This window comes from Penicillium subrubescens (assembly GCF_028828155.1).
Source record: "Penicillium subrubescens strain IBT 31985 chromosome Unknown utg000006l_segment0_segment0, whole genome shotgun sequence".
Lineage (NCBI taxonomy): Eukaryota > Fungi > Ascomycota > Eurotiomycetes > Eurotiales > Aspergillaceae > Penicillium > Penicillium subrubescens.
Window position 1 is genome coordinate 777,756 of NW_026643156.1, and position 18,955 is coordinate 796,710.

At 48.7% G+C, this 18,955-nt stretch overlaps 6 protein-coding genes across 6 annotated transcripts; 2 read left to right on the forward strand and 4 right to left on the reverse strand.

Moving 5' to 3' along the window:
- Positions 1 to 1,570: 1,570 nt before the first annotated feature.
- On the reverse strand, positions 1,571 to 3,343 carry N7473_008827 (DUF1996 domain-containing protein; the record flags this gene model as incomplete). Its single annotated transcript, XM_057154767.1, has 6 exons — positions 1,571 to 1,676; positions 1,741 to 1,794; positions 1,851 to 2,397; positions 2,458 to 2,649; positions 2,736 to 2,958; positions 3,011 to 3,343. 6 exons carry the CDS (start codon positions 3,341 to 3,343, stop codon positions 1,571 to 1,573), a joined length of 1,455 nt encoding a protein of 484 aa, XP_057005897.1.
- A 2,121-nt stretch (positions 3,344 to 5,464) lies between these two features.
- N7473_008828 (uncharacterized protein) lies at positions 5,465 to 5,686 on the forward strand (the record flags this gene model as incomplete). Its single annotated transcript, XM_057154768.1, has 1 exon — positions 5,465 to 5,686. One exon carries the CDS (start codon positions 5,465 to 5,467, stop codon positions 5,684 to 5,686), a length of 222 nt encoding a protein of 73 aa, XP_057005898.1.
- A 2,444-nt stretch (positions 5,687 to 8,130) lies between these two features.
- Positions 8,131 to 9,991, forward strand: N7473_008829 (MFS transporter; the record flags this gene model as incomplete). Its single annotated transcript, XM_057154769.1, has 3 exons — positions 8,131 to 8,544; positions 8,595 to 8,912; positions 8,972 to 9,991. The coding sequence occupies 3 exons, from the start codon at positions 8,131 to 8,133 to the stop codon at positions 9,989 to 9,991; spliced, it is 1,752 nt and encodes a 583-aa protein (XP_057005899.1).
- Positions 9,992 to 10,329: 338 nt separating this feature from the next.
- On the reverse strand, positions 10,330 to 11,802 carry N7473_008830 (putative acid phosphatase; the record flags this gene model as incomplete). The annotated part of the gene is made up of 4 exons (XM_057154770.1): positions 10,330 to 10,365; positions 10,435 to 11,222; positions 11,311 to 11,557; positions 11,611 to 11,802. The coding sequence occupies 4 exons, from the start codon at positions 11,800 to 11,802 to the stop codon at positions 10,330 to 10,332; spliced, it is 1,263 nt and encodes a 420-aa protein (XP_057005900.1).
- Positions 11,803 to 13,713: 1,911 nt separating this feature from the next.
- N7473_008831 (FAD/NAD(P)-binding domain-containing protein) lies at positions 13,714 to 14,946 on the reverse strand (the record flags this gene model as incomplete). Its single annotated transcript, XM_057154771.1, has 1 exon — positions 13,714 to 14,946. The coding sequence occupies one exon, from the start codon at positions 14,944 to 14,946 to the stop codon at positions 13,714 to 13,716; it is 1,233 nt and encodes a 410-aa protein (XP_057005901.1).
- Positions 14,947 to 15,601: 655 nt separating this feature from the next.
- On the reverse strand, positions 15,602 to 16,751 carry N7473_008832 (methyltransferase domain-containing protein; the record flags this gene model as incomplete). The annotated part of the gene is made up of 4 exons (XM_057154772.1): positions 16,420 to 16,751; positions 16,251 to 16,271; positions 16,020 to 16,038; positions 15,602 to 15,969 (listed from the first exon to the last, which is right to left on the reverse strand). Exons 1-4 carry the CDS (start codon positions 16,441 to 16,443, stop codon positions 15,602 to 15,604), a joined length of 432 nt encoding a protein of 143 aa, XP_057005902.1. The 5' UTR covers positions 16,444 to 16,751.
- Positions 16,752 to 18,955: the final 2,204 nt, after the last annotated feature.

Sequence of the window (18,955 nt, forward strand, 5' to 3'; positions counted from 1 at the left end):
TTGTTCTAGTCTAGAATTACGGACAAGTCCAGAAAGGCCGTTCACTTAGTGACGGGACTTGCTGGATTCCATGTGGTTAAAGGCTTTTTCAGATATTTTGTAAGCTCAGAGGCTGGCTGACTAACGTTATCTGTTTCCAGCTAACGGACCAAGAGCACATTCTTTTTGTTTTGTTTTGTTTTGTTTTGTTTTGTTTATTTGTTGGACCAATGGAAGTCAATGATGTCCGTTTTGCTCATCTGCTTTGTCCACAAATCAATCTATTTCAAACTGCCAATGAAGTTTTCTACTGTACTCCCTTGGTAATTCCCACGATTCAGGATCCTTATTGGACGGTCGCCTTAACCAAGAAGCCTGCGTGCAAGAGTCGCTAAATTCTGTATCTATGCTGAGCTTGAGCCTTATTAGTTTTTCCATGTCCCAGCCAGATACAAAATCTTCATTCTCGGGCGTGGGCCGTCTCATCCGGATTGAATTCTCAAACCGGCATTTCTTGGACGAATGGGAAAATTGCAGACAATCTGGGTGCGCAGCACAGGCGGAGCCGCACGCTACAGAAGATGCATTCGCTGGACATCCTTCTGGTTGGGGAATGTCCGAGTAGTTGTCCCAAAATTCTCGGGTGTGCTCGTCGCGCAGGTGAGAAAGGGTATATGCGAGGAGGGAGGAGTAAACAAAAGGTATCTAACAACGTTAGTAGGAGACACATCTTCCGAACTCGAACCGACAAATACCTCGTTATATGGGCTCGTTCGCTCCCATTCCCATAGTCCCGTCAACTGTTGTGGTGGCATTCTGTGAAGAACCAGGAGCGGAACATACCACCTCTCCCTATCCACTTTAAGGGACCCGAGGTCATCACCAGCAAAGGTGGGATATAGTCCTTCCAGTTTTACACCAGTCTTATTTGAGATTGCATAGCCAAGAACGGCATCGCCACAGGAGTCCGTCTTGGCCAAGTCCTGGTATCTCTTTCTACACCTCTTTCTACACCTCTCTCCCTCTCTATATCTTTCCCTCTCTATAGCATTCTCTCCCTAAATCTTTATCTCTACTTAAGTATAACGCCTTAAATCCATCCTAGCCTAGTCGCTCATATAGTAATTATATCGTGTTAAATTGGCTAACACTCTCTGACCGATTCCCGAACCGAACTATTTCTAAAGCTATCCCTGGTCCTGTCTAAACCCCCTTATATTATCCGCGCTCAATCTGCCTTTATCAGTAATAAAAGGGTTTTTTAACAGCTTTTACGGCATAATACCTCAGATCACTATATATATCTATCCCTGCCAGGTTTTGCTAACCCTGGATACTGCTAATCTTCTAGGATGTAGATTAGAGACAGTCACGTGGGTTATCTTCGATTAGCGCCTAGTCAGTGAATTAATTAATCTATACAGCACACCTACGATGCGTTAAAGAATATAGTACACTATCTTCCTCGTAGTTTCAACGTAGAAGTGATTCTAACCTTATCGCCTCATCTCTTAAATGCGTCGCGGTCTTCTCACCGGCCGAAATGTTTCTGATTTCAACCACCACCAGAATCTAGAGTCAACCCAAAATCCTAGACGCACATAAAGGAGCGAAGGCTTGATCCAGCGAAGTCTTGAAGGTTGTTCAATCCCGGGTACGTCGTAGAATGCATAACATTGCCCTTACAATGTGCCTCCCTATCAGAACTTTGTTAGAATTTGCCCACCCGGTAAATATACACAAGTTAGAGAGAACACTCACCCGTAGAAATTACAGTATCCAGCATTGGGACCAGCGGATCCAATGCCCGAGGCACTGTTCAATAGTTAGCAGCTTCTCTAGATGATTTGATCATGCTTAGTCTGACATACAATGCTCCAGTCAATGTCTTACAAACACCCTTTGTCCAAGGCCAATTCTCCTTATGCCCGTCCCAGTTCTGACCAGTGCAAAGGTACATAGTTCCGGTATTAGGAGTCATAGCGCGACCAGCCTTCTTTCCTGGAGGTGCAGGAAGAGAAGCTGCATCATAAACTCCAAATGTTGCGGGCTTTTGTCCGGGGTTCGTGTTCCACCACGACAACAGGCGAGAAGGCGCACCTATAACAGGGGTAGAAGTGGATGGGCACGAAGGTCTGGTGGACGGAAGGCCTGGATCATCATGGGGTAGGTTGCATCCGGGTAGAGACGGGACCGGTCGTGAGATTCCAACCTCCTCATGAACAATATCGACAACACCATCCGCTCCGCAAGCTAGACTGGCATCGCTATCAAAGTGTTCGAACATGGTCTTACAAATGGGCCCGCCGTCCCCCTTATCCATCACGTCCTCTTGACCCAAGCATGTGGGATCCGCCATAGCTTTGCTGAGGAGAGCACCGCCATTCTTCCAACCGAACACATAGTCTGCGTGAATTCCTGGGGAGATCGTTAACCCGAGAAATAGAAATTATACCGAAAAAAGCTTCGAAATCATACCATAGCCACTTGCGGAGCCACTGCTCAGGTATATGTCTTGCCAGGAGGCACCCTCGGTAGCGAAAGTCATCTCAAGGGTAAGTTCCGGGATTTGGACGGGATGCGTGCTCGGACATGATGAGTACGGTCCGGTGTTGTACGATACGTGGTCACGGTGGTTGGCAGAATCCACATTTTCACCATCCCAACACCCTGTCAATGACCATTGTTAGCTGTTAGCATCATTTAGCTTGCAGCGGCAAAGCCTCCTTCCCCGGGATATTAGATTGAAGACGTACCCGGAAAGGTGACGGCAAGCGTAATGACTGTACAATCCATAGTTGGCAAGCGATTCCAACCCTCGGTCATAGTAACCAGGTTGCCATAGATATTGGGCGGATCAAACACTATGCATCGGAAAGAAGTCTGGTCTTTACTGCGGGTTGTCGATGTGGCCATGGCGTCTCCTGCTACAACGCGAAAGTTTTCCGGGTACATGTGGATTTCGGCGTCGGGCACACGCTGGAACTTATTAGCTGCGAAACTTCACGGAAGACCTGCCCACTTGACTCACCTTCTGGTAATAAGTAAGCTGGCCGGTTAGAGGCAGAGCAGAGAAGCTACCATTTGGCCATTGTCTCGTTGGCGGTGCCGTCCAATAGGAGCTGAAGTCATCCTGGATAACCATGGTAGTACAGTTGGAGCTGGTCAAGCCTTGCGTCGTGAGGGTGGAGTAGAAGCCACTCGCACCGCCGACTGCATGGACGTGACCCGAGACTTGACCCGGGCTCACAACCGGGTCCCGACGAAGATATGCCAGAATTGTGCTGGAAGGCATGCGAAATCCGTTGGCAGGGCTGACCAACACTGCGGCAAGCAGCGTTGGTAAGAAATCGTGCCAGTGCATGTTGAGAGCAGCAGGCCGAAAAAGGAAAGAAGGAGGCCGAGCAAGGAAACAAACAGGAAGATGCCAGAGGAGACTATTTTAAGGCAACAGTGCTGTTGTGGAAAATTGACCGTCCTGCTTGCAGCTGGGCTTTATATACTTGTAGCGAGGGTTAAATTTGATGACAGAGCGCTTTTCTGATGAATCAGGGGTTTGAGTATAAGGTTAACAACCTAGCACTTTGCGTCAGCTTACACGTTCGTGCGTTGGAATCTTAGGTATAGGAGCTATCCATCTTGGGAAATCTAGTTAGCCAAGCCCACCCTCACCCAATAAACGTCAATAAAACCTCCAGCTTCCTATACTGGTAAACAAGTCGTGTTTTATTTTACAAGACTCATTTCACGGACCTCGCTAGTAAATAAGACATATGGGGCTATAGGTAACTGCCCAGCTCAAAGGGCCCATCTTGCGAGATCACGCCGACACCCGCTTCCCACCATACCAGCGTAATCTAGGACCTACCATGAAAGGCTCAGAATAGAATACTTACGAGTACAGCAGAGACTGAAAATCTAACTTCCCTCTTTCACTCGGCTCCTGACAGGTCTCACAGGGAAAAGGATCCACAGGGACGGCGGAAAACATCAGGCTTTTTACGAGGCGCTCCTTCAGGTACAGTAGTAATATAAATATTTAGAACTATCCCCTGCTCATGACCTGCATTGCAGACACCATATTGCCGTCAACTTCCTTCGTGAGATCTTTTAGTTCTTAGCTAGTCTAAGCTTGCAGATTATAGGGAATTACCGCTGCAGAAGGGTGATATGCAACCTACCATGTTATTTAGTTGAAGTCTTTGAGTTGAACTCTTTGCTTCAGAGGATTTTCAGCCGGCATAAGAGTCCTACAATCAAGGAAACATTTTCAAAAATTTGCACCCCATTGTACTTATGCGCTTCATAATTAAACCCAACACTTCCCTTCCATCAAATTGACAGCCTGGGCTACAGGATCCTTCAGGAACACAGGGCTGGGAATTGGCACTAGGCCAGAATAGGAATGTCAACGAAGATAGCTGCCACAGTGCCAAGGATTGGACACCAAAACCGCCCCACATCAACTTTAAATAGGAAGGAGGAGAGCTCACAAAGATGAATCGCCAAATTATATCTACTACCATATAGACTAGCGCTTTATGACCAGCAGTTAGAAGGGAATCCCTTCATTGGAAAGAAACTTTCAAGAATTTCTCATTAGCTCGGCTTCGTCGTATATCCAGGCTTTACAAAATGCCATTGGAATTCACAACAACCGCTTAATCGCGTTCGCTATGGCAGTCTCAAGCTCGCATGATCCTGTTTAACCATACCAGGCATATGTCCGATTTCCGCGGCTAGTAATCAGGGGAGCTTTGTTCCAAGTACTATCGATTCGTCCTCATAGCCAAAGATTAGCGAGTCTTCCTTGCAATCCTATGAAATGAATGGAATATTCTGGACCATGTGCTGCTCAGCAGTAGGTACCTGTGTCAAGGTCAACGCGTTAAGGACAGTGCGCTCCGTACTCCAAACGGCGCGCGATTGGAGGCTTAGCTATCCGACAAGACAAATGACTCGACATGGCCTCGGATTATAGCGACGGATATCGATCACTCTAATCGGCTTCTGCTACACGCGCTCGGTGTTTGTACGTGTTGGCGACGACGTCAAATGGGCTATTTAAATAAAAGCCAACATAGAAGCTGTTGGTGCTCGAGTTCCACCACAGACTTGTTCAAGCATTGGGCTGCTAATGAACTCAACCAACGGATTGCCGATCGTACTGCCGATATTCTCAATCAGTACGGAACCCTTGTCGCGCGCCGCAAGTACGAACTACTCAGCCAGCTGCCTTTTGCATTCAGCACGACCTACTACGACGAAACAGCGAACAACTTGGCCCAATGGAGAGATCTACTGGACCAGACTCAAAGGGTTTACGATTCTCTTGACCAGGCAACCCAAGCTTCATTTTTTGAGATGGGTTTGCACCCGGTACTAGCCGGTAAGACCGTTGTGGATCTCTACACTAAAGCTGCGTTAAACGGGCTATGCTATCGGCAGGGCCGGATAAGCACGAACCGCCTGGTCCAGGAAGTCCATGACTTTGTTCGCTGAAGATGCCGCAATTACTGAGAGATATCACAACATCAAAGGAGGCAAGTGGAGGCCGGTCATGAATCAGGTTCACCTTGGCTACACTTCATGGAACGATCCCGTGACTAACACCAATGTCATGCCGGCGTTGAACTATGTGGCGGACCCAGAGGGTGTTCAGGGTATAGGTGTCGCCGTTCAAGGCAGTGCAGCATCCTATCCTTGACAGGGAACATTGCAGCTTATCTCCATGGATCCTTATATGCCGCCAACAGAGTTATAGGTATATTGATATATTCGCAGGGAGAAACACAACATCGACGTACTCTATTTCCTCCGACACCTCCTATGTGAAGGTCTCACAGGAGCGCGGGTCTGTATCCTCCCAAGGTCATGGATCAAACGTGCGCGGCTTTATCACTGTTAATTGGCGTTCTGCAAAGCCCGGTCTATCATACACAGAGCTTACAGTGCGAGCTCGTGATGGGTCTATCGCAAAACTCTTACTACCCGTCAACAAGACCGTCGTGCCTCCAGGCTTTACCAGGTTCATCGAGTGAAACGGAGTCATCTCCATCGAAGCAAAGCCGCTATACCAGTGCCGAGACGAAGAACGGCGTGTCGTACGTCGAGATCTAGCATTACGGACGCACACTCTCCGCAGTCATGCCCTGGCATGTGACAATGGGCACGCAATATCCCAACATCGCCCTAGCGTTGAAATACTCTGAACCTTAGATATAGCGATATCTTTAGCAAGATCAGATTTCCGTGGCCTGCCCGAGCGTGGTTTATCTTGCACGTATTCGTCAGCAAGGATAGAATTGGCATGATCAAAGCCTCGTTCGATCGCTCTTGCATAAATCCGATCAACAGTAGCCCTCGATATACCAATCTCTCGCGCGATCTGCTCGGAGGTCTTGTGGGTATATATCTTCTTAGAAATAACCTGCGCACGTAGGGCGATATCAGTTCCGGCCATTGCGAGATTGATGTGGTAGGTGTGGTAGGTGTTGTGTGTGAGAGAGAGAGAGTGTGTGTGTGGTGGGAGATATTCGAATAGGGGCTATATTACCAAGTTTTGCTAGTTACCGCTAGTAAACTAAGCTGGTGGGTCCGCGCAGTAGTTTTGAAATGGTCCTCCGTATATACTACGACAATGTCTTCAAGCGCGAGGCTAATCATTAGTCTCGGTGCCTCGCACAACCATGACCCCACGCGTTCGATTCAATTCGCATAATCATTGGACGGAGCGGCGCCTGTAACCGTTCGCCCTGTGTGAACTGTCCCTCCGTTCAAGGAAGGAAAAGCCTGGCAACAAGCGGTTATCGCAAATGGCTGGACATCGGTGGTCGAGCTCGCGGGTGTGGTTGAGACTGGCGCGCATGAGTTGTTACTCTGGCTTCTTGAGCCGGGCGCGGTCCTACAGAGGATTGTGGTGGACTTTGGGGGCTACAAGGATTCGGCACTTGGGCCGCCTGGGAGTAAGATGGTTGGCAAATGACCTAGACAGATGTGTTCTGTCATGATTATGCAGGAGAAGGATGTTAAGTAGCTGCGAAGATCGATGGCCTATGGTTGAGTATGAATTTACATTGTTTAGCTGGGTAACAAACCAATGCTCATAACCTTCATGTAGGAAGAAAACAACGGATGTCTTCTCGTGGATGATGAAACTCTCCACGATATGTATCCAGCCGCCCTCAAATACGACCGCCACGCATATAATATTCGTAGGAAGAAGCCGATACCAAAAACAGTATTACATATGGAATAGCCAACACCTGCTCCGAAGTATAATCAACCAACAGGTTTATGCGAAGACTGAAACTCGTATCTGATGGCGATCTATCACCACTACGCAAGGAAGCAGGGAAGAAAGGAACAATATAGTTCGAATACTTGGAGAACTATCTCTGTAGGAGAAAGGAACCAAGGGAAGGAAAGGCCTAAAATAGGCCGAAGCAGAACAATCAACCTGGCCCTGAAATCATCCTCTAGGAGAATCCCGACCGGGGGATTTCCTCGAGGGAGATCCCTATCGGATCTCCATCAGTATCAAACACCCAATTCATAGTTGAACCCTCATGTATAAAGATAGCATCCACGTGACCGTGCCGAGATGCCGAAACGATGAATCAGCAATCCCGGGACCGGCCCTGCAAGTGTCTCTTTTCCACGTTTTTCCACGTTCCCGCTACAATTTTGCCTCCGCTTTTCCCCCAAAACAGTTTGGCCATGCCGGTTCAGGCCGCCGTTGACCTGATTTTTTACTCCTTGGCGGGGCCCAGGAGCTGGTCCGACGGCGAGTCTGCTGTCAAGCTTTGCTGTACAGCCTATCACGATGGACACAACTGAGATCGATGGGGGGCCAGTGGAGGGCAGTGGAGAGCGAATTCTTCAATCGATACGCGGGTTTAAGACTCGATTTATCACCGTGTGCAGGGATCGGAGAACTTATGCTGTCTATCCACGGCAGTGTGGTATCCGGTGATAAGGTGGTATAAATAGAGATTGCTGCCGACTTTTCTGTTTGACTTTTTGCTGGGGAATCGTGTATTTCTTACCTCTTACCTACAAGCATCTTCTTTCTCGTTGAATCGCATCTTGTTTCCATTCCTGCATTCTCTGGACTTTCATGGCCGCATAGACTTAATTGACTACACAGCCATGTCGGAAAAAGACGACTACGACCACCGATCGACACGCTCTCATTCTACCTCGGATGGTAGCTCAGATACCAATGACCCCGCATCGCGGACACCGTCGCTCTCCCGAGGGATTGCGGAGTCGGTCAAGTCAAGACAAATGTCCAAGTCCAACCCTGACGAAGCAGATCTGGACCGGGTTCACTCTGCGAGATATCCAGACGACAATGCAGTGTATCACAGTCACGAGGACGATGACCACGATATGACCGACGATTCCTCGCTGGAGGCTGCCAAGGTCGATACTATCCAGGAGGTACGAGGCGGGATCGTGAACGAGCGAGATGTGGACCTAGAAAGAGGTCAACAGCCTGCGTCAGAGCTAGAACAGACAAGGACGTTAAAGTCAACCAAATCTCGTCACGGCGGCAAGCTAGTAAGTTCAGCTCTGTCACATCCATTGCACCATTCTAACCAGCCCTCCAGGTGACATGGGATGGACCCGATGACCCCGACAATCCCAAGAACTGGCCCACGAACAAGAAGTGGGCGGCCACCATCACAGTCTCTCTATTCACCTTCATCTCTCCCGTCTCCTCCTCAATGGTAGCTCCAGCCCTAACCACCATCGCGGCCCAATTCAACGTCACCGACCAAATAATATCCCAACTCATGCTCTCCATCTTCGTCCTCGCCTACGCCGTCGGCCCCTTATTCCTCGGCCCCCTTTCAGAAATCTACGGCCGAACAATCGTTCTCCAACTCGCCAACCTATTCTTTCTAATCTTCAACATCGGCTGCGGCGTCGCCCAAACAAAAACCCAACTAATCATCTGCCGCTTCTTCGCCGGTCTAGGCGGCAGCGCCCCCTCGCCGTCGGCGGCGGCGTCCTCTCTGACTGTTTCAAGCCCGAAGAACGAGGCAAGAGCATCGCAATCTACAGTCTCGCGCCACTACTCGGTCCAGCCCTCGGCCCTATCGCCGGCGGCTTCATTGCCGAAAACACCTCTTGGCGCTGGGTCTTCTACAGCGTCTCCATCGCGGACGGTCTAATCCAATTCATGGGCCTCTTCTTCCTTCGGGAAACATACGGCCCACGAATCCTCCGCGATCGCGCGAAACGCATCCGCAAGGAGACAGGAGACGCAACCTGGCAAACTGAGGCGGAAATGCAAAAGAAAACACTCGCCCAAGTCCTCCGCACATCCCTCATCCGCCCCTTCCGCCTCCTCCTCACGCAATCTATCGTCCAAGTCGTCGCCTGCTACATGGCCTACATCTACGGAATAATGTACCTAGTCCTCTCAACGTTCCCCTCCCTTTGGACCGGCAAAGACTACTACAACGAATCCATCGGCATTGGTGGCCTAAACTACATATCTCTCGGTCTAGGCTTCTGGTGCGGCTCCCAACTCTGCGCGCCCCTAAATGACCGAATCTACAAACGCCTCAAAGCCCGCAACAACGGCATCGGAAGACCAGAGTTCCGCGTCCCCCTCCTCGGCGTCGCGGCCATCCTCGTCCCAACAGGTCTTTTCATCTACGGCTGGACCGCACAGACACATTGTCACTGGATAGCGCCTAATATCGGCGCTGTACTTTTCGGCGCGGGGACGATTATCTCGTTCCAGTGTATGCAGACGTATATGGTTGATGCTTATACGAGGTTTGCGGCTAGTGCGCTTGCGGCAGCGGCATTTTTGAGATCGTTGGCTGGCTTTGGGTTCCCCCTTTTCGCGCCGTATATGTATGATAAGTTGCATTATGGGTGGGGGAATAGTGTGTTGGCGTTTGTTTCGATTGCGATTGGGATTCCGGCGCCGATTTTCTTGTGGAAGTTTGGGGAGGTGTTGAGGAAGAAGAGTACTTATGCCGCTGGGTAGATCAGATCTATTCGCATGGGTGTGTTAGATCAAGGTTTGGTGGAGTGTGCATCTTGTTTTTGTTTTGCTTTTTTGGTTTGCATTGCGTGCATAATACCCGCTTGCTTATGAGCAAGCTATATTTTATAAAACTTTATTTCGAATATCGAAAGTCAATTTAATTGCATCAGGGTTTCTCGATACTCAATCAAAGGCTACAATGTAAGTTGTATTCAGAATTACACTTGAGGACAAACGGATGTGTTCATAATTAATATGTACAGTCTATCGAAACATAATACAAGATCATCGGGTACCTTCGACTGAATGTACTGCACCAGTCAATGCAAAAGGCGTATTTAGTTGGTGATGCCGCTCTCCTTCTTGCCGTTTTTCTGGACATGTTTGTCAGTAAACCATCCTGTATCGCAAAAAAACCAAAAATCAAAGATGGTAAAACTCACCAGAGTACGGCTGTACTTAACACCAACGTTAATACCAGCGGGAGCACTGTAAGGCACAGGGCTGGTGTAGTTATAAGTAGCCTTGTGACCAGCCCAAGTCTTCTTCACCGTCTCAAGAATACCATGACCAGCCGAGCAACGCTCGTTCACAGTAGGAGCCGGCCACTGCGAAGTAAACTTGGAGTAAACACCATCCGACAGGGGACCAGGGGCAGTCTGGTTAAAGTAATCCTTAGCCGCAATAGTCGCCAAATCAACCTTCCAGTTAACATAACCCGTCTTCTCCGCAACAAGGTTAAGCAGGTTAGCACCACAATCCCAACGTCCCAGAGAAGGAAGACCCCAGTTCGCGCTCAGAGAGGCGATAACAGAGTAATGCGTGTAGAAAGTGTCATCGGTAGTACCGCGGAGGTGCTTAGGGACAGCGCCGCCGAGGAGAATGCTGTAGACGCGGTTCTCCTGCTTGTAGGAGGCGGTTTCGTCGAAGGTGACCAGGATGAGGGTGTCCTTGGTGAAGTAGTCGTTCTTGAGGAGGGGGGTCATGAAGCGGTTGAGCCACTCCCCGGCAAAAGTGATGTTGGTGTCGTGGGCGTCGTTGGTCATGTTCGGGGTGATGAACATGTGCTGGGGCAGGCGGTGGTGCTCGAGGTCTTCGTAGAAGGTGGTGAAGTTTTTGATTTGGCGGGGGCGCACGGCGTCGTTGGTGACTGAGTCGAAGAGGATGAGCGGGTTGTGCTTGCGGACGTAGTCGTTGGCGCCGGATTCCGGGTAGCGGAAGCCTTGGTATCCTGTAAGGGGAGAGGTTAGCTTCAGCTTTAGCTTTGAGGGTATGCGTGACAAGCATGGTATGGTTATGCTTGAATTGGATTCACGTACCAGCGTAGGGCAGACCCTCCTGGTACTCGCCCCAGGCAACGCCCTTGGTGTCGAACAGGTCGGCAATGGTGGAGACGTTGGCGGGGATCTGATGCCAGTCATCGTTGTCCATGCCGAAGTCATCACCACCAGCGGAGGCGCAGTAGTTAGGCTCGGAGGGGTGAGTGACAGCGAAGTAGTTGGTCAAGAGGATACCCTCCTTGGCGAGGGCCTCGAAGTTCTTGTCCGAGGCAGAAGTGGCAAAGTCCTAATCGCATATATTAGCTTGCACTCCACAGAACAATGCCTCAGATAACTAACAGTGTTCTCAATCCAGATATCGACGAAACGGTCGAAAGCAAGACCCTTGACATTGGAGACGGGCGAGTAAGGCAGGACCGAGGCCTTAGCAGCGGCGATCTCAGCGGCAGTAGGGTACTCGACGGTGGAAGTCTCAGCTGCGGCGACGGCCAGGCAGCTGACGAACGCGAAGAGGCTCTTCTTGGTGAACATTTTGATCGATTTAGATCTGGTGACAATTGATTGTTCTACCGAAGGGAATATTTCTCACGATGGGAGAAAGAAATCAGACCGGGCGATCATCGGGCGAATGACCAGCATTCTTATACCTCGCGGATCTCGCGCCGCATGCACCGGGCGGACTTCTTGTGGACCATTCAATATGCAACCAGTGGAGAGACGCGCATTCGCATCTCAAGGCTTGTCATTGCCCCTCTTCGCTTAGAGAATACGACGGAGCCCGTCGCGGCCAAGCCGGCAATCAACAAGGTTGTAACAGCAGACGGGAACTGCACGTTGCATTGCAGACGGGATTTACTGGCTGGTTTCTATCCGCACTGGGCGTTAGCGGGGAAGCTTAGCCCCATCTTGTCCTGATAATTTGACTTCTGGTTGGTGGGTTGTGGAAGTGGATCCCACCCGTTCCTGGCACGTTGCGCCCCAAAGCTTCATGACTGGCTGAAAAATTGGCAGAATAGCAGATTACAAGAGGGCGCGGACTGGAATACTTCCGAGAATTTTCCATGCAGGCAATATCAGGAAGGATAAGCATTGGCCAAGGACTGAGTCCAGGATCTAGTTAGCAGTAGTTAGTAGTCAAGCATCGAGTATGCGGGATGCCCCGTGCTCGGGTCGGCAGTTAATTCTTGTTTCTGGCCTGGTCTAAGCCGATAGGGGTGATTGAGGCCATGGATGTGGAAAAGACCCCGATAGGTTGGAGATGCCAGAGGACCAAAGGTCATTGCCATATATCTCACCACGTGGAACAATCGAGGTCTTGGACTTGGTGAAAGAAGAAACTTCATCATTTCTGGAAGATGATAAGATCGGGATCAGAGAGCTTTGACCGCCCGAGATATACGCAGAGGATTCTTGAAAGAAGAGCAATAAGCAAACAAATGGTGTGTTCATGACTTGCCTCCTCGAATCGAACCGAAGATGTCATACAAAAACCCCCCAATCATTCAGTTGTGGCTTGGATTCACGGTCAATTTTGAAGGGCAGTCACGATGAACTAAATCGTCATTCTGGGCGAATGGCAGATCGAAATTTAACGCATGTTCTTCAAATCCTGCGGGATCACAAAATGCTGCCAAGTGTGCTCTGACTCCAAGAAGCCTTTAAAAATAGCAATCACTCAAGGTATTCAAGAGACTGGGTTTTGCTAACAGCGTCCAGTCATAGAATTTCTCACTGTCATTCCTTGCTAGACTAGAGATTTCAAGGTACAGTAGAATTCGAAAACAGATTACCCCTTGGACACTCACGCGTTCCTTCCCAGCGTCCCACTTCGATCGCGCTAAACTGAATTCGGTCAGGAAAAGTCCCCCATCTCTCGTTGATGTATTTCTGGTAGATCACCAAAGTTACCGTAATTACAGGTTCCAGCATTGGGCAAACCATACTTACCGAAACGCCCAGTGGCCACCCTGTAAACTGTCTTTTCGGCATAAGGGCATTTCCCACCTTTGCAAAGCATGTGGGCCAGTGCTCCGATAGCTCTTTTGGCGGCTCTAATAGTTCCGTCGTATGCTGAGTAGCTCATGCTGGTAGATTGGGTAGAGAGAAAAGCACAGAATTTCAGCCCTATGATCACCTCTTTATACCCTCTTGGCCCACTGATACGGATTACCAAAAGGCCCCGGATCGGCCAGTAACTAAATACGAGTTTGACCAGTCCAAAACTAGCGTGGTCAGTCTTGCCTGGTGGGCATAATGAGATTGATTGACAGAGATTAGCCAGTGAACCAACATTGTTCTTTCTTCGATCAGCCGCCCTCGGACCACGTGCCGCTCCTACTGCGGGAAATTCATGAATAGTGGAGTATATGGTTTATATCATTGCATCCACTTATCACGTTCTGTCTGTCATATTATATTAGAGAGCCCTTTGTCTCTTTCGATCTATTTATCTGCTGCCTTGAGCTCTGGATAATCGGGTAACTGCCAATCCCCGTCTTTCTCCTTCATAAACCTTGAGAGCAACTTTGGAATTTTAAAAAAACAAATGGTTTGGAAGATGAAGTGGAGAATCGCGATTCCCCACCATGTATCCGGCATGCCCAGCTTCAGCAGGAAGAGATTGACTTGTTGAACCTCCTTCACAAAAGGTCGTAAGTTCTTGTCATAATTTGCAAAGGCTTGGGGAAAATCGTCGCCGTGCTGACTAATCTCCCCAGCCAAGATGTAGGCGCCAACAAGAGCAGCGGAGGTGCCCATACCGCTGAAAGGCGATGGGCAGTATGCAGCATCACCAAGAAGGACAACGCGGCCTTTGGACCATGTCTCGGTGCGCACCTGCACCACTTCTTGGCAGTACCATTTATCTGTTGTTTTCATACCTTCCAAGAACCGCTCGGCTTGCCACCCCGCATCCCGGAATTGCTGGGTCCAAAATTCCTTTTGCTTATCCATAGATGCTTTGGGGATACTGCATAATTTCGGTGAGCTATCTCGGAGGAAACACATAACTTGGGATTCCGCCGCGCTGTGACTCCGGCGTATAATCATCCGGCCTCCGGGACAGTGGTAAACGTTCATCATATTATCGTCCCCCTCACTACGCGGGACGAACCAGTAGGCGACGTGGTACCCAAACCTGAAGTAAGGATCCGGAGTACCAGGTGGCAGTATTGCTTTCCGAATGCGTGATCCTTGACCATCTGCGCCGACGAGAAGATCGAATGTGTCCGATGAGCCATCTGAGAAGGTAACAGTGACTTGGTTGTCATCTTGCTCAAAGAGCTCGACGGATTTGTCGAAGATGTACTCCACATTATCTTTTGTTGCTTCATAGAGGATACACACAAGGTCCCCGCGCATAATTTCGTATTCGGAGGTGAAGGACTGCGCGCCCTTGCCCGAATTGTTGGCCATGATCTTTCCTTTGGCATTGCCTTGGGAGTCCACCAAGACCGAGCCGGCCTCGTCCACTAGTTTGCCGCGGATGGTATCGAGTAGCCCCATGCGGTTGGCGGCTTCGATACCTGCTCCACGCAGGTCAATTTGTGAGCCGGCAACCCTAAGAACCGGAAAGCGTTCTATAACTGTGACTTGGTGACCACTACGGGCGAGCCAGTAAGCCAGTGCAGGCCCTGCACAGCCACCACCGCAGACGAGGACTTTCAGGGGATCCATCGGGTATGGATAGATTTTCTAAGAGCGTATATGAGTAAGACAAATGAGAAATATATTGCTGATGCTGGGAAAAGTGTGAGACACGCCAGCTCTTTATAAACTAGTATTAAATCTTGAGTCATACGTGGCCTAGTCTTTTTACGGTTTCGAGAATGCCGAAGGCTGCATGTTCAGCTTTTGTTGTAAGCAGCCACTGCACGTCCTGCCGATAATCAGCCCAGAGTCAGCGCTAGGTAGACTAGGAAAACACTGAAACGCAGGGAAACCGTTGATTCGTTGGAAGCCTTGTCGGATTCCAAAACAGGTCCGTAAAATTAATTAGGGGACGTTCTGCCTTGACGCCCCAAGGTACTTGGACCCCCTTTCTATACAATTTAGTAGTTCTCTAGACTTTGAAAACAGATTACCCCTCAGACACTCACAGTTGGTTTCTCGGGCCGTATCACAAATGACACTACAGCCGTCCTATCTATATAGTGTCAAACCCTCCTTATAACACACTGCATCTTGAAAGCGCCTTATCACTATCCTCCTGAGTCTGCAACTCCTCCCACTTTTCCTCCGTAATATCAACCTCCCCCTCTGTCCCTGTCTCCCGCCCAACTTGCCCCCAAAGCCTCCTCCATGACACTGCATCGTGCCGATAAATTGACCCTCAAAGCTCCGATCCCTCCCGTTTCCCAGGCTGCACATTACCCGAATGCCGCCCAGTGAGAAGGGAGCCCGGCACTGGTCGTAACAACTTCACCACCTGTTTCGTGACGGCAACCTGGCGTCCCCAGTCAAAAAAGTGAAAGAAGGAGGCTGCGTTTATGATGTTGAGTTTGCTAGGTAGATGCTGGAATAGCGCAGAGGTGTCGTCGAAGATATCGCTGGGGATGAAAGTGGCCTTGATGGTTGAGCGGTCGAGGAAGAGGTCATAGCCCAAGTTGAAAAACTCGGGGCGGAGGTCTGAGCTATAGAGGTTGGAGGGTGGTACACCTTTGAATATATACGGGGGGAATATATTAGGTGTGTTTGTCACTGGGGTTCACATTGAGGGGTTGACAAAGAGCCGGAAGGACCAAATTTACTACTGGCCTTATGCGCAAGCTAGGTCGAGATACTTGTCGCTGGATTTCAATCTAGCTAGGATTTCGGGGTATGCTTGGGAGTTGTAGATGGTTATTTCAAGGAAACGAAAAGATCCGATGCATGGGTAGGGGGCCTGGATTCGAAGGAAAGTCAGCCTATAGTTCAATTAGAATACTAAAAACATAACATGGATAATGAGCTTCGTGGAAATGGTAAGAAAGCCAACGAACCACCGCAAATGCTCGATCTCTCTATTAAAACAGGTTAGTATTTGTATCGTAACTTTTTCGTAACTTGAGAACCTCAATATGCCAAGATATAAACTCATAAACAATACTCAAGCGACGTTGAATCATTGATGAACATCTTGCTCGGCGAAGATGAGCGGAAGGTACATACCACTTGCATAACATAGTTGTCCATCTGGTCGTCTGGGATTTTACTGCACTTCTCGAGCAGAGTCCGGGTTGGCTCCTTGACGCGCTCAAGACCGATTTTATCCCATTTCTACTGATGGTTCAGACCGTTCTTTGATGTTATTTGGAATTGAGTAGATGATTCTGCCATTTCTCCTCCCGGGTTTTCTGTTGAGGCTGCATTCAGCTGCGTCGGCTATTTGAGACATACTTGGTGCTGACTCTGTGTTATATTATGGATGCAGGGTAGCTTTGAGGGTTGTCGTCGCAGTGCGATATTGTTCATAATATTCTAGCTATTCCTGAGATAGTGTTGCTGCAGATGGATGGATGCGTATGGAGTTCGATGGGAATGAGGGGCAATGAGTTGGGAGCATATTAGAGTTTCGTGTAACATAAAATATTATACATCATTCAGTCGTCCTAGAATACAAAAGGATCTATTCTTAGAAAGCTATTATTTACGAGTTAGCTAAATCAGGATTAGGGAGGTTTCGGGCAACGGGCCGAGAACCAACGGGAAGACTCTTTTCGATCGACTGTATGGCCCCGGCGTTTCGGCAAGTATGGTCTTCCCAATGCCGGAACCTGTAATTACGTTAACTTTGGTGATCTACTAGAAATACATCTGGAATGGTGGGGACTTTTCCTGACCGAATTTAGCTTAGCGCGGTCGGAGTGGGGTACTGGGAAAGAAAGCGTGAGTGTCCAAGGGGTAATCTGTTTTCGAATTCTACTATATCAAGTTTTTATTTCGTGGGTCAATCTAAGGTTGCAAGCTGAGACATCCAGAGCTTGGGAATGCTTCCGAAGCCTTCTAGAAGAGATGATGAGCGGTTAAGCTAGAAAGGACTCACACGTGCTTTTCGAAGTCACGGGGGCCTGATCGAGACTAACAGCCCTGGTAACTACTGATGCTGATAGGTCAGCACGATCAGGTGAGTGCAGAAATATTGAGTAAGCACGTGCCCAAACCTATGCGGATTATAACCGCCCGGTGCAGGTGAGCTAGCTGTATTTTGACTCAGAACTCTTTCAATCAACTTTGACAAGGCTAGAGCATAGGGCATTAAGTAGCTGATGGCGGTGGCTTAGCTTATCTCAATTTCGTACGCCCTCTAGCCAAGAAAATTCTGCTTTCCCTACCTTAGCATCTGATGATGCCGCATGTATCTCAGTTCCCAGATCGATCCTTCCTCTCTATGATGCATAGTAAACCCTCTGGTTGATTACCGTAAATTCTCAAAAGCTTGATCATTTATGAAACACTAGTTCACTATGGGATTATCCTGAACATTTAAGCTAAAGAGTGTATATATCGGTGTTTGAGTATACCACGATATCCTTTCTGTGCCTGTTCTAGGCGCAGTGGAACACTACATCCATCAGATGTCCTTACCCCTCCACCTGGATTTTGGACTAGATCTAGCAACCAATCGATATTTTTTCAGCAAATCAGTGCTAGCAGAATCTTTGCTTTTGGTTTTTGCCACTTAAGTAGCTACAATAAAAGGGCTTTCTCCGGTGCATGCTTATGATACATCGAGGCCTCGCAAACACAAGCTCGAGCATCCAGAGTCGGTCTATGGATGATGGATGATGGGCGTATTATCAATGATATCAATTCCCCGTATGCTGCTAGGTACTCCTCGTGGAATTATGTTGGCCGCTATCTAACTCGTGCTCATTAATTAATCAGACGCAATAACTAAGACTAAAGTAGGTATCGTCAAAATGGTTGCTTGGCTGAAAAAAACTCAGAAGGCCTGCATCAGTGAAGCCAGGGCTTATTCGAGGCGGATTGGAGTTGCCTATAGGTCATTCGCAAAAGAAATGAAAGTCACATTCTATTGCTGATCCTCAACACTTGAGATTGGCTTTTCACTATATATGTGGATGACAATCTGACTTGCTTGGAAAGAAGTAAACAAGAGACTACGGATCCAATTTAATCCCAGTGGGATGTTATTACGATAACTATATAGACCTGGCAATCCTGCCCCCTACTCGAAGTTTCACTGTCATTTCTTCAGAACTGAGAAATAGATTGCGAATTCTTTCAACCCTACCCACTGAACCCTCGCACAAAATGTCTAATATCTGCACCTACACAATTTCTATTGAGAACCAGCATGCAAAGGATACCGACTACTCAATCCTCATGGATCCCAGCCAGTTTTTTGGTAGTGGCAAACCGTGGATGAATACGTGATGGAGTTCCGGCATTCCTAATGGGGCTATGAGCGAAGTTCCAATGGGAACGGGCCTATATGCCTGTAAGGAACAACCATCCCCATATGCCGAACTGTCGAGTGATCCCCCTCTTTACGGTTCGATCTAACAATCAATGGCTTTTATCGTTTGAAGTCGCGACAGTTGAAGACCATGATATTAGAGCTGGTGTTCACTTGAGAAACGGCAAAGCAAGGAGTCGGCCGGCCGCGATAGGGCGTGATCACGATTTAAACAGTACGTCTTCCATTCTTGACTCCGAAGTCAAAGTCGCAATACAAGAACTT